At 43.6% G+C, this 22,342-nt stretch overlaps 1 protein-coding gene across 4 annotated transcripts in view; it reads right to left on the bottom strand.

Moving 5' to 3' along the window:
* Positions 1–22,342, bottom strand: part of MOB2 (MOB kinase activator 2) — a 109,795-nt gene that overhangs the window by 8,375 nt on the left and 79,078 nt on the right. For 2 of the 4 annotated variants that reach the window (XM_063158669.1, XM_063158668.1), the window contains exons 2-3: positions 1,714–1,874; positions 410–503 (exon numbers count right to left, since the gene is read on the bottom strand). In XM_063158669.1, coding sequence (XP_063014739.1) covers positions 410–503; positions 1,714–1,874 — 255 coding nt within the window. Of the gene's footprint in view, positions 1–409; positions 504–1,713; positions 1,875–15,814; positions 15,940–21,083; positions 21,240–22,342 lie in introns of those variants that run through there. The other 2 variants (XM_063158667.1, XM_063158666.1) reach the window with 2 other exon arrangements.

Below are 22,342 nucleotides of genomic sequence, written 5' to 3'. Positions count from 1 at the left end.
CAGAGGGAAAAGCTGGCCTGAGTGAGTGTGGGGTGTGTAGCTGTGCAGGGGCCTTGGTCCCAGCTCACGACTGACTGCCACAGTGGCTCCTGGATGGTCAGACAAGGAAGTTCCCTTAACACCCTCCTTTCCCTCTCCCCAAGCACACACGTGGTCATTTGCTCTCTGATCTGACCTTATAAAGCCAGCTCAGAGCACTCAGAGATTCTCATCCTTCCAGTCCTCCACAAAAACAGATTTCCATCACATTTCCCTGCTGAAGGGAGAGGATGCACAGCTGACACATTCTCAACAAGTAGAGACCTGCTGTAAACACTTGCCCGGTGCCATCCAACACCAATATCCTCCCCCAGGAGACTCTGAAGACATGGAAACATTGCACATGTAACAAATGAAAATACTGACTTACGTATTGCACACTGCCATGGTCTGACATGACTCTCCTGTACAGAATTCTGAGATTGTACTATACTGTAAGTTGATGTGATGAAAGAAAGTTGTTGCTGAAAAATAAACAAAGGAAAGAAATTCAGAAGTAAAATACTTTCAAACACTGGTTATCCTCCAGACAATTATTTAAATACAGCAAGTGAAACAACCTCAGTCTTGAGCTTGCATACGAATTTAAACATCATTTAGCTAAATGAGCCTAATGATGAACTGCAAAACAAAGAGGTACACAGAATGAAAGCTCTTGTTTTGATTTAAGATGAAAGCACCATGATGCATTAGCTCTTATTACTCACAAAGCAGCAAGACTGGAAAGTGTCTCCGTCATCAGCCTCACCTTTACAGTAGAATACTCTGCTATAAGCTGAAGGCAAACAATTTGCTACATTCTTTTGAAGTCAGACTTAAAATCTACAGTGGCTAGAAAACATCACTATTAGTTTTCAAAATATGTCTCCTTGTAAAAACAAGCAGCATGAAACCTAGTACACTTCTACTTTTTAAAAATCTCCTGAGATAATTTAACTTCTTAATACTTCTCACGGGGAACCTCACCTTTTCTTAATGAGTGTCTATAAGCTTTCCTAGTGTGCAGTTTAAAGTAGTTTCTTGCTTCTACCACACACTGTGGTGAAAACAAACACGAGTGGGCCACAGATGCAGGTGAGGACAGGCAGGAGTAGCCCAGGAAAGTACAGCAAGTCAGGGCTGAAGTGCACAGGGACAGCATTCAGTCACAGTAGCTGTTCACATCTCTGAATTTCAGCCTGTCTACTGTTGAAATCCACAATAATTCAACCAAGATTTGGAAGGAGTGGGGAGGAAAAAATCTGACCAAAAGACTTCACCACTTCTGGCTTTAGGCCTAGGTTGCTTTACATATAAGTCTTTAGAAACTCCATTTTTACAATGCTTCTGGAAGATCAGTAGCTGGAGTCAGAAACATGCAGAACCAGCCAGTTTAGCAAGCAGTCAACGGAGATCTTGATGGTTCTGCAAAGAGCATCCAAAACTGCAGTGCCCTCAGTGCCACAGGGAGGAGGCTGCAAGGAGGAAATGCATCAAGGCTTTCATGCTGCTGAGCACAGCTGCGCTGTGCGTGAGACAGCTTGATTACCACTCAAGGTATAATGACATGCATTACACAGTAAGCATAAATAGTCACTGAGTGTTTCTCTAAGCACTGAAAACAGCAAAAAGAGTGAATGAATGGCCTCTTGAGGATGGACAGCAAGCTCAGAGCTGTATGAACATAATACTCACTGTTGCTGGCAAGCCACTCATTGAGGTCTATTTCCCGTGGTAACATCACTAGTTCCTTAAACTCGAAGTCGGTAATTCTGGATTTTGTGTATTCTGGCTCTAGGTAAAGCTTCTTCTCTTCTGGTGCTGGCTTCTTACCATTTGGCTTTCCCTTGGACTTCCTGCAAAAGATTAAAAAAGAGAGAAGTGGGGTTAGTTCTACTGTTGAACAGCTACAGAAACCTGAAGGCAGCTGGTTCATCCAAACTCCTGTATTTGCCTTTACACTGCTCCTCCTGCATTCCCTTCCCCAGCAGCTTCATTTTGCTGCTCCATCTCCCCTGCCCTTTGGCCAGATGAGATTACAAACTCCTGGGAGAGCACTGGTCTCTCCTCAGGCCTGTGAACAGTGGTGACAAGCTCTGTGCCTGAAGGAGCCCATGTGAGCACCAACAACCTGCTGTGCTGGTGCTCACATGGGCAGTTCCTGCTCACCTGCAGAACAGGAGTCTGAGAAACAGCAAATCTGGCTGCTGCAAGAAGACAGCTGGAAAAGCTGGTGCTGCTCCTTCAAAGCCTACAGCATTCCCTGCTCTCCAGCCCTATCAGAAGGCTTCTTAAGTGAATGTCTGTGACTCCAGCTAAAAGCAGTGATAAGCACAAAAATACCTGTTTTCTCAATTCTAGGGTTACCTGGGACAGAAAGAGTTGAGTTCATGTTTTTCTGAAAACCCTTGGAAATCGAATGCATTTATGAAATAACCTTCCATTTATAAAAGCACAGAAACCACATGCCATACAAGACATTTATCTCCATGGCATATTGTGACTTCTCATCTCCCATCTGTAAAGTGTTTGCTGTAATCACTAGTGTTCCTCTCACTTGTTTTCTAAATAGACTCTCAACCCAACCCTGGACCAAGGATTCGGTAGGAAGGACAGTGGGTCAAGCACTTTGGTCTTTTAGGCTATGTGGTCAAACATCCATGTGTTCCTACAGGTAAAAAAGCAGAGATGGAAGAGCTATTTAATGGTGAGGCATGATCATAGGACAATACTTGCTGTCCATTATAATGTAAAAACAAGGAAGACATGCCAGTTCTTTTTTAATGTCAGGCTGTCTTCACTGAAGTGATTTTTAAGGATCTGTAAAGTCAAGACAAGCCCACCTTTGCAGATGACTGCATTAAGTTTGCTGTCAAAACTCATTGAGATCTCATCCAAAGGAAACAGACCTCACATTTTGGCTCTTAATACACTTAAGTAATCTTCCAGCTGTGTTCCTGTCTGAGATACATGCAGGCTTAATTTTTGCTGAGAGGATGTGATACACATCTTTCCTGGAATGGTGTTTGAAGTTTCAGTCCTCTTCTTAAAGGAAATATGATCACTCAGTTTTCTCTCTTCATGGGCTCTTTACTGATCTGTTTATTAAACTCATCTTCAGAGAGATTCATCATCCACATAATCCCTCCTGGAGCAGGCAGAGACCAAGCTGTGCTTTCCGCAGGAAAGCAGCACTTTAACTTTGGTCACCAGCACTGCCACTGCTCACTGGCTTAAACTTGTGTTGAGTCTTGTCACACGTCTCTCTAAATTGTAAATTAAGACTAGAGGGACGTCAGAAAGGCCACCATGAGGAAAGCTTGGTGCAGCAGCACAATACACTCTTACAGCCCCATGATGCATTTACAGAGATGTGCAGAAAGCACTGCAGGTGTCTGGCAGGGAACAGATGGTCACACCTTCATTCATTCCAGTGTTAATGAGAAAGGTGGGCTTCATGGTTTAAGAGGAGATGCCTGTGACATGTTTTTAAATCATACAACATAGAATGTCTTTCTAAAGAATACAAAGACAGAAGGAAACCAAACTAAAGGACTAATTCTCATAGCTGCTCTACAAGGGGATGTTTTAGGATGTGAGAATCAGTTGTTCCTCAGTGCAAGGCTCTTAATACAGAGGGGTTGCTCGGTTAGATAACAGTTCCTGGTTGTCAGACTATTTCTGTCTTCAAACCCTTGCATTTGCTACATTTAGTGGTTTCTGGGTTTTGTTTGGCTGGGGAGGGAGGGGGCCAGGATTCTGGCATTCAAGGATAAATTGATTTTTTTTTTTTTTTTTTTTTAGTTAAATTATAGTTCTAGTAAAAGTCATGCAGAAAATACCTTCAGCTTCTGAGACTGGTTTGACAAACCGCACTAACCACACTCGGGGAAAAAAGTTATCAGTGAGAAGCAGTTTGGATAGAGTTTCTGTCTTTGCTGTAGTTCATGATAATTAAACCAAGGGCCCCAGGTTAGGGCTGTGCCACATCAGCTAAGAGCAGTCTTCTGTGAGGAGGAGGAGGGAAGAGAGAGACAAAGAGGCCAAAGACAGTCTGTCAGAGTCAGGCTGTGGAGGGAAACCACAGAAGGAAGCAAGACACAGAGACTGAGGTAAGTCTTCCATCACATGGGAATGGGTGGGCTGTGCCTCATCCTTGCTGCAGCATCCCTTCCCCATTTCAAGAGAATAAACAAAAATTCAACACTAAATATATTTCACAAGTCTGCTACTGCAAACAACACTACACTGTCCTTTGGCAGAATCCAAAGCCTCTCATTTTCACACAAATGTCAATTCTCTATTGGATCAGTACACGCAGCCACCTGGAGTCTTTTAAATAGATTGTGTAAGTCTTTCCACAACTGCCTGGTGCTGGAACTGAAGCACTTCAGACAAAAGCTTCCTGAAGAATCCCATGCTCTGCCCCTATCCAAAACTTTGGCTCGTTTCATAAAATCCTCTTGGTTATCACCACAGAACCTGCAAAATACCCAGAATCACTGTTATCAAAGGATTTATTCACACCACTGAAACCTGAATGTCAAATTGCCCTGTGCAGCACAAACATAAAATCTAGCCTTAAAAATGTCATTTTGAACTGGGCCATGTATCCCTCTCCAATTAGGCAGAACTTAGGTTCTAGTGACTTACTCAAATTAATTCAGTCATGCTTAATCTAGGCTGTAAAACTGTAGGTTTAGTTTGGGAACTATCAATACCAGCCCATAGCGTAAAGTATTTTCTTTTTAAACTTACAAAGCTGTAGCATAATACAGCAGTATGAAAAAAACCTTGGTTTAGAAACACAATTACATATGATTAAGAATCAACCAAGGATACTTCCATATTCCACACAAACCAAAGCTTGTTCACAACCACCAGGATTACCAAATAGTGCAAAGTTCAGGAATAAACTTCCTTCCCTCTGCTCAGGCCTACATCCAAGCTCACTGCTGTTTCAAAAACCTCTTAAGAAAACACCAGCTGGACTCAACTCCAAAGGCACAAAGTGACACATCCATTACCTCCTTTTTGCAAGCTCTTCTCATTCAAGATGCCTTCCTTAATTTTTCATTTTATGTTTAAAGTACACGAATAAAAAAATGTCAAGAACAGTAGTTTTACTGTTCTCTTTAGGAAACATCAAAATTCATCACCTGCAAATGACTGTTTATTGGAAAACATAACTAAGTGTCATCTAAGACCGCAAAAATAACAGAATTTTCCAAACAGAGCTATAGGCACTTCAAATCCTGATTAAAGTTTACATGAGTCTTTCTTCAAAAATTAGAGAATTCTGCTAAATTTGTCTTAACAGGTCCATGCCACATCAACTGTATCACCCAAGCAGCTGCAGAAGTAGCTGTTATGCAGCAGTCTGGTGGATTACAGCTGTCCACAAGTCCTGTCTATCAGTACTTAAATGCTAACTAAGGAAAGAAATCTCTTTAGGGAACCCAAAGGGACAGCACTCCACAGTTTTTAGTGACAGGCAAACCAGAGTACAAACTAATTCCACAGACAATTCCCGGGTTAGGTCTGCCTCTGGTTTTAGGCACTCAATTGAACGTGATGCCACAGGTCAAGTCACACCCAAAAATAAATTTCAGAGAGGGAAAAGTGATGGGAAATGGCAGAAGAGAGATGGCTTGCCTGAAATCTTAGAAGAAGGTTCAGCAAACTGGCACCAGGCCAAGACTGTACAATACTCATGCTTCTCGCAGGGCTGCCATACTCAGCCTTGTGTCCAGCTAGAACACACATGAGCTGCAAGTTTGCCTGGATTTCACTGGAGAAAGAGAGCTAGAAGACACTCCACCAAGTGACACCCTCACTGATGACTTTTTTCCCCCCAATCTAACTGCTTTGTTAAGATCAAAGAAAATTGCCAATTTCCCAACTTGCTTTCTTATCCCATGTCAGTTAATAATGATCCTCATCTAATCTTTCTCTGTCATTTCCTTCTTGAAATGACAGCTTTCCAGCTCAGTAATTTCTTGGTTTAAAAAACCCCTGCACTTCAGAGCATCTTCAAATCACCACCAAAGTTTAGTTTTAATACCATTTTGAGGAATGCTATTCCCATTTCAGAGCAGACTCTGTCTGTAAGACTCAAAGCTGATTCATGGTACAAATACTAAAGATGTGCTTCAGTGTAGACCAACACGGTTTGTTTGGAAAGAAGCACGCATGAAGCAATCTGATTTAGCTGAAGAAGGACCAGGACTCTGCCTCCACATCCCAGTGGGGATGTGCTTCATAACCTGAGGTAGTTCACTTCAGAATTGTACCAGGCATCCAGGCTGATCATACAGAGGGATTTATTAATGATTTATTAAATGCCAAACTTCCCTAAACTGACCATGTTATTTTAGATAATCTCTACCAGTTCAGGATTCCTTTTTTCCAGAGCAAATCAGCACAGCTAAAATAATTTCTTGCTGTCCCCAGCAAGTTGTGCAGCTTCTCACATTGCATCTGAAACTGAAATCTCTTCAAAGACAACTGATGATACTTTGATCACCCTTCTCCATCCTCCACACCACACTAACCATTGGGATGAATGGCTGTTTACTTCTTCTTATGGAAGGAAATGTCATCAGTGGGTTTTCTCATTTTAGTCTGGCACATTAAAATGGAAGTAAGAGTAACTTTAGAAAGTTAAAGAAGTTATTTTAAAAGCCTATAGTGGTGATGACCAGAGCTGCAGGTAAAACTGCCATCACTCCCTCTGGATCATGCACCAGTTTCAGATTCCAACCAAATCTCAAACACTCCAATTTCCATTGGAAAATTTACAGAACAGGTCTGACAGGCCTCACATGGCAAATCTGTCTCTGTTTACAAACTTCAAAACTCACAAGCCTCTCAAGTCTGTGAGGATGAAAATCACCATGGATCAAGAACCTTACAGGACAAAGACATATATTTTGTGATTAATGTGGTGGGATTTTGTGGGCTTTTTTTAGCAACTGACCCCATGCCTTACACAAGGTTAACTGCTATAATCCTAGCAATCCCCACAAATTCAGAAGAGAATTTGTGCCAAATTCCACTGTTGCCAATCCAGCTGTGACATGTTCCATTAGTGTTGGTGAGAGTACAGCTCTGCAGTCCACAGCAATGCACACAAAAAATGACAGAAAAAGAAAAAAAACTGTTTTAAGGAACATCAAAACCAAAGATGCCTACAGAAATATTACAAAATTATATAAATTATATTAAAAACAACACTCACGGGTTTGGGGTTATTTTCTAGTAACTTGGCTTGCATTTTACAATTTGTATAGTTCACGATCTGGAAAAGTTTGGGGTTTAAATGGTGCACTCCCAACTAGAACATTTTACATAGATTACTGTCTGTAACAGCAACACCAAATTCCAAGTACACCTCTACACACTGAACTAGCTGATCTCTCAAACTATCTGGGCCTTTGAGTTTTTATCCTGTAATTTTAAAATTTCTTTTTGAAGTGGTGTGCTTCAAAACACGCACCACTATATGAAGTGCTATAAAGTGAAGTAATTCTACCAAAAATTACTTTTTTGGCACTCTAAGGATGGGGATTAGCTTCTTAAAAGACAAAATTGGAGAGGCAGTAAGACAACATTGTAGCAGTGTCCTTCAGGCCAAACTTTATGAACACTGTTTTTATTCTTCCAGCGAATAAGGGCTTAGAATTCAGAATTAAAGGTGTACTGGATGTTTGCATTTTAGCTTCTCTCCTCTTCCCTTCTTTGGGAGTCAAAGGGGATGTGAGAGGAACAGAAGAGGGAGTAAAACACATTAAGGCAAAAAAATTCCAATATTGGAGGTCTCTCCCTCTAATGTACTCCCTTTGCAGAAAGGAAAAACACAGGGATTCCATGCACAGAAAGCTACAGGTTTGTAAGGTAAAGCAGGTCAGCTGCCCACAGATATACCTTTTACCTTTACAGGCTTTTTATGTGGCCCTTTACTGGAAAGAAATTATCAGTTAATTTGTGGTTACAAACATTCTGCGTAAGCATGGGAGTCCTGAACCCATTCATAGCAGGAAGGAAACAATTTTATGAGCTGAAATTTACGAGTCCAAGTGACAAGAACAATGAAGCAGCAGGTTACGCCAGTTCTTACGGGTCAGGAACAAACTCTTGAAGGCTGTCCAGTTTCCTACCCAGCAGCCCACTGCATTTTCTCCTCAGTTAAGAGCAAGAATTGGAAACTTAGAAGGGCTACAAAGCTTAAATCCCTTCTTGGTAATTCAGTGTCTTTGTTTACTTGTACAGCATGCACAAAAAGGGGAATAACAGCTTCCTTCAAACATCAGTCAAGCTGCCCTTTCTTTGAGAACACCGCTAGAGATGATGTTTGTATTTCCCCTCTTTCTTTAAAACAGCACAAGATTAGCACCTCTGGAGGTTTTTCTGCAACCCCATGTCCTGTTTTAACCCAGATCACTGCTTAGTCTTCAGCTGGAAATGCCATGTGACAGCACACCCAGCACACAAATCCTGGAGGTACACATCCACGCTCAGGATTGGGAAAGAAAAGAACATCAGCATGGGAAAGGAAGCTGTGCAAGGTACTGGAAAGCAAGTCCAAATCCCAGTGCAGCATTCAGTGCAATTGTTCTCAGACTGCTGTGCACAGTGCTTTTCTCCAGGGCTGCAGAAAGGAAGGAGACCAAGCTTTTTAAGGCAGTCTCCATTCCAATCTCCTCTTGCCACAGGTCTCTGACAGACCTCTCTGACCTCAGCTTCATTCTTCCCCTCTCCTGCCCCGGGTCAGCTCCAGGGCTTGGTCGCTGCACAGGTCTAAGGGGGCTGCGCAGCATAAAGCATCTTTGGCAGCATTTCTGGCCCTGCTGCTTCATTTTTGTTCTGTTTTTAAAAGTTACTAATAGTTTATTTAAGAGGAGGAGGAAAGAAGAATGTACCCCACATGCCAGGGAAACTTTTTCTTTGGGATTCTCATAGTGGCTCTTTGCCTTAAAAGGGAATCTTTGCTTGGCCTCCAGATGCTCTGCTGTAAACAGTCGGTGCCAAGGCATGGCAGGCATGTTAAGGATGACAAGTGCCATAACATTATTTCATAATGCTGCTTCTCAAGAGAAAGCCCAAAACATTCTGTAGGGCCAGACTGAGCTCCAGCTGGTGCTGCTGGAAAAGCAAGGAGAACATGGGGCACCTGCACCGTGCCACATCTGGTACATCAGACCCTTCTGTAGGACCCCACCCACCCACCTGCTGGTGAAGGGCTGGAGCACAAGTCTTACAGGGAACAGCTGACTGAGCTGGGGCTGTGTGGCCAAGAGAAAATGAGCCTCAGGCTGCCTCACCACTCTCTACAACTGCCTGAAAGGAGGCTGCAGCAAGAAAAAGTCTCTTTTCCCAGGTGACAATGGACAGGACAAAAGGAAATGGCCTCAAGGCTGTGGATCAGGAAAAACTTTCTTCACCAAAGAGTTATCAGGCACTGGAGCACACTGCTGGAGTCACCATCCCTGGAAGTATTTATGATGTGTGGATATGGTTTAATGGCAGACTCAATGACCTCAAGGGTCTTTTCCATCCCAGACAGCTATGATTCTTCTTACCTCCCTGGTACATCACCTCCCAGCACAAGCTGGGTGTTTGCCCACAGAGGTGTCTCAGAGGCACATCAACTCCTTGTCCCCCACCTTGTCTCCAATGAAGCTCTGGGAAGAAGGCTGCAGAGGCAGGGCCAGGCACGCCACAGCTCAGCTAATGCAACAAAAATGCACAGAATGCATTCTTGTGGTGGAACACTGGAGCTCCCTTTCTTCCCTGGGCCTACCTGCCAGAACTCCTCCCCCAGACTGAACAGGGGTTTCCAGCTTCCCGACTGCACAGTCCTTGCCCTCTCCAGGTTCCCCTCCAGATAACACAACTGGGACACCAGGGAAGCCATGTCCAATGGGAAACAAACAGATTCCTTTTTTCTAGGAGCCAGTGATATCATTTAAATGAAACAATTCACTAGAAGGAACAAAATTATCTAAGCAATATGCAGTTGTTCTTCATTTTGAAATGCTCTCTTTTACCTTGGTGGCAAAAAGCCACAACGCATCCCAATCAGGAGGTGCCAGCACGAAGGCTCAGCAAGATTCATTTCTTCAGCAATTTACTACCATCCAGATTTCTGGTACTTTGTGGAATAGGAAACAAAAAGGACTAATTTTTCCTACTTTCAACATCTCTACATGGAGCCAAATAAGGTCTGTGGTAACAGAGATTCAGTAGGTAATGGACTAAGTGTTGTAACAATTAATTTACTCAATGCTTACAACAAACCACACAGCAGAGAACTGAGTCACAGGTGCCCAAGTCCCAAGCCTGGGAATGACATGGAGTGGTGGCTATTGTTTTTGTTGTTTTTTAAGTCTCCACTTGGCAAACTGTCTGAAAGGAAGCCAAAACTGAGCAGAAAGAGGGTAAACCCCAAATCCCTGCTTGAGAAGGCGTCTCATACATTCTCCTGTGCTTGTAATTCCTCCTTCCTGGAATGGCACTCAGAGCAGACCCTGGTGTGGGGACAGGAGAAGCCACCCCATGCTGACTCTTTAGGACATGTCTGCCCAGCCATTCATCAGCTGAAATTGCAGGCTGGCGCTGTGGTCTGGGCTTTGTCTTGTTAACACACAGCTCATTTCAGTCCCCAGGCAAACACTCCAAACCCATCAGGCCCATACACAATACCAAGATAAGGATGCTCCTGTATCCTTGCCTCCCTTAGAGGAAAAATGCCATTAGTATTCAAGCAAACAAATGCTTCCTCAGCAGCCTCCACTGGTAAATATCCTCCCATACTGCAGCCACACAGCAGGGCCAGGATTCATTTCAGCACAGATATCTGCACATGTGAATGTTTACATCTCAGCTAGTTCTCCAAGGACCGCTGGAAACCAGCAGAGATAAATAGTTCCTTCTCTAAAACAAAAAATACTGCAGTCCAAGGCAGAGCTCTACAACATACCTTATGTTTCTCTAATTAAAACACACAGAGAAAGGGGAAAATATGCCCTCAACTGAAAGCAGACAATGGCAGAGCCTGGTTGTTACATGTGCTGCAGTGGAAAGGTCACCCACAGAGCCTTGAGAACAAGTGATCTGCGCCAAGATTTGAAAGCAAGTTCTGGAGAGGCTTTTAACATCTTTTTCACTCTGAAGGAGACAAATATAGATCTGTCAGGTTTGTTATTATATTAAGAGCAGTATTTTTTCAATTTGACAATTTGAAACTCTGGAGGCCAGAAATACTACCTGCAGAGAGCAAGAAAAAACAATGTAATGGAAAAAAAGTTTTATCTCTCTTTTAAAGTTTTTAAACTCTCCAAATTTAAAGAAAAATTTAATGTACTGTAATAAAATCACAAAAAAATTCTCAATTAACAAATCTACTCCCTGTGTCTTTTCTGATATGTCTATTAATTTAATCAGTGATTTTTTTATCCTCTAATCTCCTATTGGAACACAGAGTTATTTTGAGTTTTACGTCATTATTAAATTCAGGTTTTGGCAGCAACTGCTCCTCCTGGCTACTCTGATAGAGCCCTGTTATCTCTAGATGAGCACATCCAGTACCCTGTGGTGCACCTTTGTGGGGAGGGAGTTCACCACCAGAGCACATAAATCACTGAAGGCACTGTTATGTCCCAACCCTGATGAGGTTTGTAGAGCTGGAACACTGCAAAGCTACCTTTTTATTTCTAAACCAAGCAAATTTGATTTGGAAACCTCATGGCCTTGTAAATGTGGGATTTCACAACATACCTTGCACAGAGTTGCTTTTCAGGATGGAACTGTGCTTTAATTGCTGGGAATTATTTCACCATGGCAACCTGGCTTCAGCAATCAGACTTCTTGCTATATAGCCCAAGATATACAAATGCAGACAGCTCGTTCTGTTCACAGAGTACCAGGGTGCAGACCAGTTTGCCTTTGTAAAAAATGGTTTCATTTCCTCACTGCCATCTTGCCTTGCAAGCTCTCTTTGTATGACAACAACCAAAAATTATCTGACAATACAGACTAGTTTCATGCACCACTGTAGCCTAAAGAGAACCTTCCACTGCAAAACCATGTTAGATATGGAGGTAGCTTACCTACATACTGTGTTCTGGAAGATGGGTGCATACAGTGTCTCCTGTACTTGCAATGTGAAATTACAACTATTTAGGCACAAAAGGTGTCTTGCATCAGAAGGACAAGTTAGTTATTTCTGTAGGGAAGGGACTGAAAATAAGTTCAGCACCTGCCTTCCTGCTACAGTTCCACCTTGGAAAACAACACCTTTATCACACAGTGGGCAGGACTTCAACAGCTGAAACCTTCACATAAACTCTGTCTGCTTTCCATCTAAAAAAATGTGGTTTAATGAGACAGAAATGTGCTAGGGCACACCTAGCACACACTCACAACTGAGAGTGCACACGGAATCACAGGTATCAACACAGCTACTTCAAACACCTCAGCTTTCTTTGCAGGAGCTTCAGTACACAGTATAAACTAGGATACACACCATGGGGGCAAAAATAAAAAACCTAACTTGTTTTCACTATTCATAAGCAATTTTGCATGCCTGCACCTGCCACCTCAGTGTTAAAGCATGTGTACTAGCACACACACGTGCATCTTGCTGCATTGAGACACACAGCTGGGGGGAATTCAATCACCTATCACTCATTAGTTATTGAGCAGGCTGGGGAAAGAAATACCAATGTGCAAAAGCAGCCCCACCTAAAATCCTCTGTATCAAGCTCCACAAACTCATCTCTTACACTTCAAATTAACCACAGCATTTTAATAAGGAAGAAGATTTATTCAATAGAAAATATTATGGGTCAAGGTCACTTTTCAATGGCGGAGATAAAAAAAATTTCCCCCTTTTGTTAATATTTTGGCTTTAATTTAAACCCAAGTCAGTTCAGTTAAGTCCCATCTTTCCTGGCAAGTTTTAGATCCTGAGAGCAGAAGCAGGGCCTTTCAGCTTTAGTGTGAACTATCTTGTTAAACTTAAAAATTGAAGGCCATAGAAGGCATAAATTGTGTGTCTCCTCACACGGTCAGAAGGTCAGTGGGAAAAGGAATCAATGCATTATCTTAACTAGGTAACTTTCATTAACAAATGATACGTACAAACTTTCACTAGTGTAACCATGCAGTTAATTTTTAAAGATTTCTGACAGAATGATGCAATGCTCTGCTCAGTTTTGTCAACAACAGCACACAGCTGTTTCAGAATTTCTTAGAAAACATCACATTGTAGCTTTTCTGTACAACAGAGGAAGGAAAGTATCTATTTAAAACACAAACTTTGGATTCACAGGCCAAAGTAAAGAACATTTGAATGACTGATTGAAAAAAATACTAGGATGGGTAATGGTTTAATTACTGGTACAGTTAGATCACTGTTAATTAGCTAGTGGGACAGAAGTGATTCTCAACCCTAATTTATTACTTTTCCAAATACAGCACAGGAGACTGAAAAGCAAGTGGAGACACCTTTACAGATATAATGATCCACCAGAAATCAGGAAAAAACCCCATAGATATACCCAAACTTGTAGTGTTACCTCCAAGAACCTGTTAAAATACAAATTCAGTCTTTTAATTAAATGCTGAAAGCACAACCAAGAAATTGGTTAAGGAAAACTAGTAGTTTTCAAAAACAAATACTAAAATTAGATGCACAGTTGCATACTAAAGTTGTTTTGTTCCCTTGGCTGCATGAGCAAATGACAAAAAGGATCTTTAACCATTCATGTGGGATTTGCAACTGATCACTTCATAGAAGTGAGACCAACACCAGAGACATTCCTCAAAACCCTTTATGAAGCCACACTTCTGCCCCAGCTTTTGCAACTCAGAGTCACTCCTCAAAGCAAGGGATGGTTATGTGTGGATTTAAAAATGTACTGATTTGAATGATATACCTAGACATGAAAAAACCTTTCTGTGCTGTAAAGCAACAGAAAAACAACTGTTTCAGTTGAGAGATAACAGAGCTTCCCCTCTGTCCTACACAGAATGTGGTCTCAAGACCGAAGCTTCATCTTCTCCCCACATGATTCTAAAGAAATTTATCAGTCACATCAAAACTGGGGACTCTGTAAAAGAAGGAATCAGCAAAGCCTCTTTATCAGAATTTTCCTTTCCCTGTTGTGCTAAATGCATCCTGCTGACAGCCAGCACCTTCCCTGTAAGGCTGTGCTGTTCTGAGCCTGGGATGCCTGAGGAGCAGATCTGGGGGCTGGCTGGGTGTGATGGAGCCCGCAAGGTGCACCTCGTGTCATCCCACCTCTGTGTGGAGTTACATAAACCAACAATGAAGAGACCCAAACCTTCCTTCTTCAGTAACTCCATGTACTTTGGGTGGTGTGCCAGGACTACTTTTTCCAGATAGTAAGCTAAGAATTTTAATATTGTGCCACTACCTGCCCTTCTGAGGACAGCTGCACTCACTGCTGATTTTTCTTTTTTTAAAAATAAAAGGAATCACACAGACATCCACAGTGTTCCTTTCACCTGGGGAGCATCTGCTACCACGTGCTCCTGCTGTCTGAGCAGAAGCACTTGTAGACTTATTTCTGTACCAGACAGAAAAGAACTTGAAAAATTAAGAGAGTAAAATTTTCTGACGAACTCAAGCAAACTGGCTTCAGTGCTAATGGGCTCCATTCACTCAAAGAAGCAGGTTTGTTCTTCAGAAAGCTGGAAGAAAGGGTTAATTCATATATCCAATCCTCCTGCCAGAGACTAGGTGCTGGCAGCTCTTAAAAGAAATGCAACATCTCTTCTCTGACAGCAATTTGCTGAAGTTTTAGTTAAGATTCTGTTGAACCCCACAGCACCAGGAATTAAGAAAATAATTCAAAAATTCCCCTCAACAAAACAACACTTATATAACAAACTTATATAAATAAAATAACAAACTCAGTTTTGGTGTAGTCACAGTACAATAGAGGAACAGATAGATTTTGCCTCAGCCATCTTACAGAGAGGACAACTGATAGGAGATCACATTCCTAACACCACACCTCTTCAAAAAAAATCAAGAATGGCAAGAGAAAAGCTCTTCTACAGAGGACTTTTTTTCTCCTAAAAACCTACCTGGTAAAGTCTTGGAGTGCACAGACATTTGAGATCCCAGAGAAGAGCAGAAAGAAATTGTGTGGAATAGATAACTTTCCCATAAAGAGCAGCACCAGAAACTATGGGCTATTGCAACACAGGAAAAAAAGAGAAACTAGGAACTGCAGTCAACTCCCAGAAGGATGAATGTTGCACACTCATACTTTGCTCATATATAAATGAAATAATCTTCAGACTGAAACAAGCAGCTAAAATCTGGAACAAATCCTATATGCATACCAAGAAAACAAGATAAAAGAGTGAATAATTTCACAAGTCTGAGGATATAGTCAAATCTATTCTTTGTAAAGTGTCCAGGAGGCAACTTCAGTAAAAAAAGAAGCAAGCATACTTTTACCTCTAAACAAGAGGAAAATGCTATTAAACCTTGGCCAGGAGCCCTTTCTGTACGAGCTCTGGAGACACCTTAGAGGGTTGTTTCAACAGAGAGAATTTTAGCAGTGCTCTCCCTCTGGCTATCACTTCACAGGACGTGGAACACATAAGCTAAATACAACTTCATGCTGTAAATGCCTCTGAAGAAAGACACCAAGTTCTTCATTAAGGTAATACACTGTACATGGCTCAGCAATGTTCACAAGGCTTCACAGAGGATTATCCCAAAGAACCAGAGGAGTGTCTGGCATGCTGGACCCACCTGTGAGACACAGCATAGAGCACAGCTCCAAGTCCTGAGCTCCAGCAAGAGCCCCAGTCACGGCATGGCTTTGCCAGAGGCATCCACCAGCTTCCTGGGTGACTGAACATCAAGCAGAGCACAACAAGCTTTGTGTCTACGGCCAGAAGAGACTTTGCTACCTGTGTATGCTGGGAACACCCAGCACACACAGGGAGAGCTGCCTCTCCAGGAGGCACATCCCAGCCAGATGAGCCCATCAGGCTGGCAGTGCCACCCAGGCCTGTCTCCTGTCACCAGCTCTGTCCCAAGAACAGGACACTTGCATCAATGAGCAATCTCCACAAGCACATCCATGCTCTCATTCACACAGAAGAGCCACCAGAGCCCCTCCTGCCTGGTCACCCCTTGCCAAAGCACAAGATGTTACTGCCCCATAGTGTCACCAGTCCTTTCTGAGCAGCTGAGAGTCCCAAAAGGCCATCATTGTATGGGGAATCAGCTCCTGTTACAGAAATATTCAGCAGGACACAGCATGACAACTAGTGATGTCAGCTGCCCTGAACCAAACATTTTGAACTATTTCGGTACAATGGAAAATTGTGGGAGGGAGAAAGAAAAAGAACAGGATAAAAATAGCCAATGTGGCTCTGAAGAGCATTTTGCCTATAAGCCCCTTTTCCCTGCATACTGTCCTCCCTCCCTTCTCTTCTGTCTGTCCCAGGCTTTTGCATTAATCAGATTAGCTAGTGTTAAACAAGGCTCTTCTAATTACTTTCTAATACTGTGAACCAGAGACTAAATAATTGAAAAATGTTTCTGCCCAAATTAGAATAAAACAGGATCGATTTTTTAAATATTTGCTTTAGTCCTGCTGATACACACAAGCATCACCGACAACAGCTGCCTTCAGCCACGGGTGTCCAGGCAGCAGAGGAGAAGCTTCTCTGCTCCTACCCATCCATGTCCCAGCTCATGAACACTACAAGACAGCCTTGCATGATTACCTAAAAGCCAAAATACAACGTCAAAATCGAGCTGGTTTCTTCCTCATCTTGCTATGAATTGAGAAATAGAGAAGGAATTTAATTTTTCAAAAGCTTTTGAATGCTGGCTATAAAAATACATAGCAGCATCCAGAATGCCAACTCAAACTTGCTAATTTATCCAAATGAAACAATCATTATCACCCTATCACTGAAGACAAGTAACTACACTCTTGAAAAGCGCTTACCCAAAAAAGAGTGGGATTGGTTGTTCTATTTTTAGTTGGTATCCAAATCAATGCCTGTACAATGCTGTAAAAAGGGAGGCTCTTATGAGAAAGGGGAGGTTTAAGTTCTCCATTTCCACACTCTTCCAGGACAGTGTGTACATATAAACCATACTGTAATTTATCAAAAGATGTTACACAGTGACATCACAACTCTGTAGCCTGCATCATTCCTCTTTCCTACCACTGTATCTCTGATTAAAAGTCAACTACCCCAGAGGGACTCAGTTCCACTGGAGACCTAAAAGGAAACACACAGACTAGGAAGCTGCATGGGGAACAGCCTCTGAAAACTGCTAGCACAGGACCCAAAGTGTCACAGCTCTGCAAACACACTGAGCATCTGCACCAGGACTCAGGCACTGGCACAGGCAGTGAACATTTTGTCCCGAACTCAGCAGCGTGTGGCTCTGAAAAATGCTTAAGGCTGGCTCTGTTACCCACTGGGACCAAAAATGGGAGAGAGGCCAGGAACCTGAGCCTTCTTTCCTCTTGTGCTCCTTGAGGCCAGTAAAACGCAGACCTCTGCAAGGAAGCTGACAGGAATCCATGGTGCCACAAGAAACTCGGACAATTAATGAAATAATGCTAAAAAACAGAATAATGTTCTAAGTTTTGACATGATACCCTTCGCCCTTTCTCCTTCCATGTCTCTCAAGAACCACGAACTCAAAGAAATCAAAATAACAAAAAACAGAAAAACTGGACCCATTTTAGGTTTTTCTTCCTCTCTAATTATGGGCTAAATAACAGCACAATTCATTACAGAAAAGGGGAAAAATTACATTAACATATTTCAAAAACATATGAAGTGAAATGAAATTAAACAGCCCTAATTAAACACCATGTTATGGGACTTCTCAGCTATGCTGTGACTAATTTAAAGGGGAGATGACACTTTTCTACTGGTGTCTCAATTTTTTTTAATCATTACAAGTGCACAGCCTTGGTCCCATCCCTGAAGTGTTAAACACAGTTTACTAACCAATATGATGAAAGATACAAGCATCCCTAGAGTTCTTCAAAGCTGAATCACAAATAATTTAAAAGAGCAATAAACCTAACCGTGGCTTTCATAAAACATTAATTAGAAAGACTGAGAACACATCTGTTGCTTTTGTTACATTTTTTCCCCCTTTCTGGTTCAGCTGTCTTTCCCCCACGCTCTTTTAAACTCTTCTCAGGTTCTCGGGACTGCTCTTCTCATGAAGTCTCTGTGCTTCCTCACACCTCCCTCCTCGTTTCCGCGGTGTATTGATTCCTCTCCTGGCAGCTGTTACTGGCACACACAGCACCCAGCAGGCAGGAGGAGCTGGACCTACTAATGGGAGCAACTTGTGTGTTAAAAGCCTCGAGTGTTAGCTGTAACTACTCACACTCAGAGTAAATAACACAACAAATCTGCTATGCAGGAAATCAAAATGATCAACTACTGCACAAGAACACCTGAGCTTTAAAATTCACAAGCAGGAGAGGGACGGGAGTGGAGGCAGTTTAGAGAGAACGCAGGCATTCTATCCCTTGTCCTCTGTGAATTTCTGCAATTCCTTGGCAGGCTGTGGAAGGCTGGGAGGAAACTGTGATCATGACAGTTCCCAGTTAGGCCTGAGAAAAGGGCCTAAAATGCAGTGGGGGCTTCTCATAACACCAGGTTGTGCACAAGCAAGATATCCTTGGATCTCATCAGCAAGTCACTGGCGATGGCCTGATCAACAGAACCAAAATTACTCCATACAGAGTTTAGCACTGTAGAGACTGCAAAAAACTCCATCAGCAATTCCAGGTGGCCAAGCTTAGAAGTGGTATTTAATACATTTCCTCTGAAAGAGATAGCAAGATATCACAGTAATTTGGAATACATCTCATTTAACTTCTTATCACTACAACTTACATATAACCACGCGAGGTGGTCACTCTATCATTGCAGGCACTGCACCTCTGCATTCAGACACAGGACTTTTAAGGTCCCTATTCTTTTCTACCAACAATGAAGTGGACAAAGCTCAGCTGTGGGTGCCTCTGTTCAGAGAAATCCCATCCCAGCTGTCACCACCAAGACACATTTTTGGCCTAAAGGAGGTCCCACGTGGCTCCTTCTTCCCCCATCACTGACAGGGCTCACACTAATATCCCATTTCTGCAATAAGGAACCTTTGACTGGATGTAGTATTTACCTGGCTCCTCACCAGTGCCCGTGCTTTCACACTGCCTGAGCTCTTTACAGAACAGGATGAGTTTATATTTTACAGAACAAAGCAAGGTGACGTGAAACACCTAAGGTGAGATAAGGCATCTGAAGCAGATTCTAGAGAAGAAAGAAGAGAACCAGTACGGCATCTAAATAAAGTTTTTGTGATTTCACATTTCTCTCTAACCACAAGCAAAAGGAGATAACCCAGAACAAAAGGACACATTAAAAGAACATTTGCAAAACAGTAATCACTCCCATCTAGCTCAACAGCTCAACAAATTAAAGTTATGCTATTAATTCATTGGTCCAAAACATATCATAATGTGTGACAATATTTTCCTGCTTTCACAACAGTTTTATAGTACACATCGAAAATCAATCTCAGAAGAAAAGCAGAACTATGCACAATTTCTGCACGTACTCCAGGGGGAGGAGAAAGGTTGAGGTTAATGTTCCATTTTTTAAAAATCACGCACTGAACAAATTAAAAATATATGTTTCACTTGTAAGTCACAGGAACTTACCTATAGTTTAAAATAAACAGCCATAGATGCTCAACAAAAGGTTTGGCAATTCCTCCCTACAGAGGCACCCATCTATTTACATCTGGGAGTGTTGCCAATAGAACAGCTACCAAAAACTTCAAAAGGTTCACATCATGAATAGCAAGTCGCTGGCCAAAGGATTTTATGATATGACCAGCTGTGTGACACCGTATTGAATTATAGACACGCTGCACCCCAAAAATGCAAAGAAGGGGCGTTAAACTTATTAAAAAGCTGGAAGAGAAACCTCGATTTTTTAAATTAATATTTTCTACGGGAAAGTATTTTTAACAGGGGAAAAAAAACCCACTGCAGTATGGGACTTTTTAAAGAGCAAATCTAAGCAGCTGTTCCCACCAAGGCTGCTTCAAGCTCAGCGAACTCCTCTAGCTGAAGCCCCAGCCAGAGCTCAGCCGCTTTGTGATCAGAACATTCTGCTTTAATAAATGGCTCTCTTAAACTCGCTTGGGGAGAGACATGAGTCAACAGAGGAAGAGAGGGATAATGTTTCTGTTGACAAACATTTAACAATTGGCAACAGACAGTAGGAAACGGGGACGAACCCGAAAGCTTGCCAAATAAAGTTATGCTGGAGGAACAAGACTCCTTTTTGGAGCAGCACTGCAACTCTCCACAGATTCCAGAAAAATATCTGAATACAACAACAACAACAAAAAAAAGCTGCAGTTGTTGAAGAACGACGCTCCTAATCCTAATATTTGTGGTGACGTTTTTCCATACCAGCCAGAACGGGTCAGAACTCCTCCGAATCAAATTACTGCATATCCTTTGCCAAAGAGTCTGGTTTTGGTCTCAGTAGTCATCCACGTCTCAGTGTTCACACAAGCCCTTGTGAGCTGCATGAGCAATTTTTCCCCCTCATCTTACAACATTTCTGTAGAGGACTTGCCAAAGCATATGTAGCATCTTGGTCAGAGTCCTTTTTCAGGCAAGCCAGGACCTTCACTGTCTGATTACGTCCTGGAAACTCAGTTCTCATGAAAGCGCAAACAAAACCCGACTGCCGTATTAAGGGTGAACAAATGTTCCCCTCCGAGCGCTTACTGCTGTTCCAACTTCCAGCCTCCCCGATGGCCACTCAAGATCCAGAGGGAGCCAAAAGCAGCCTCCCTCCTTCCTCCGGAGAGGAGCGGGGCTCAGCAGCGCCCGTGGCCCGGCCGGAGTTTCCACTCCGGCTCCAGCTCCCTCCTGTGCCGGGATCCCCGTGGGCAGCCGCCCTGCCCTGCCCGGCGCCGCGGCCGCCGCCGGACCCGTGCTTACCTCAGCACTTTGCCCACCGCCTGCAGGACCATCTTGCAGCTTAATCCGGGCTTGGGACTCTGGGCGAGCACGGGCCGTTCACCGGGGAGGCTGCAGTGATCGCCCACCATGGTACGGCGGTGCGGAGCGGCGATCGCGGCTCGCTCGGCCCGGGCTCCCCGCCGCCGTCCCGGCCGCCCGCCCCCGCCGGGCCGGCCCCGCCAATGGCGCTGGGGGCGGGCGGTGCCGCGGCTGCTCCGCCCGGCCCCGAACCGGCCCGAGCAGGGCCCGGCGCCGCCCCCGCGCCCCGCGGCGCTGCGGCCGCAGGGGCAGCGCGGCCCGGCCGCGTTACACAACCCGGGGCAGCGCCGGCACGGACAGCGCGGCTGCCCAGCACCAGCACCGGCACCGACACCGACAATGCAATCCTCCGCCCTCCTTTTTGGCAGCCGGAGAGTAAGCGAGGCAAAGCAGGACGGTGCCTGACGGAGCAGGACACGGGGCAAACGTTCCGCTTTGCTGTCTGCGCTACGGGCCCCGTCCGCAGTGGGGCCAGGCTGGACTCCCCGTGGGAAACGGGAATAAAGACGCCTTTTGTCAGCAAGGTTCTGCACTGCTCTCAGGACTCTGTGTGGCATGCAAGGGCCTGGGCTACTAGAGCTACAGACAGTCTTACATAGTGCATGGCAGCCCAACAGAGTTGGTGAAGAAGAAGGCGATAAACAGCAAGAGATGACTTGCCATTGTGACCAGAGTTAAGAGCAAAGCACTTGGGTAATGGTCCTCAGAGGATGACTGATTAAGCAGTGTCCCCAAACACAAGGTCCATTGTGACCCACCTTCACTTTTGCCTGGATAAACCACTTGGGCCATGTGTTTTCCTAACAGATCTTAGAAAGGCACTGTAGGTCCAGCTCCTTAGCCATGCCATGTAACCACCAATCCATGCCCCTTTTGGACAGGCAGCTGTGCCCACTGGTTGCAGATGTAGCATTTAGAGCCAGATCGCAACAAAAAATGTAACAGGTGTGGCATAATGTGACCTAGAACAGAAAGTCTTGAGTACATGACTTATTCTGACACACTGAAGCCTGGCCCAGGACATCTCAGAGAAAACAGTGGGTTTGCCATTTTATGTGCACCTCCAAGACTGGCTGTAATCGGAAGGGGCAATTCCCCATTCAGGGTACAGCCAAGTGTTCCAGTTTGCCTACTGAACAGGCATCTTGCCCTGTGAACACAGGGCAAGCAGGCTTGTTGAATTCAGCTGAGCACAAACT

This window comes from Melospiza melodia, chromosome 6, assembly GCF_035770615.1.
Source record: "Melospiza melodia melodia isolate bMelMel2 chromosome 6, bMelMel2.pri, whole genome shotgun sequence".
Lineage (NCBI taxonomy): Eukaryota > Metazoa > Chordata > Aves > Passeriformes > Passerellidae > Melospiza > Melospiza melodia.
This window is presented reverse-complemented; position numbering and strand designations above follow the sequence as displayed.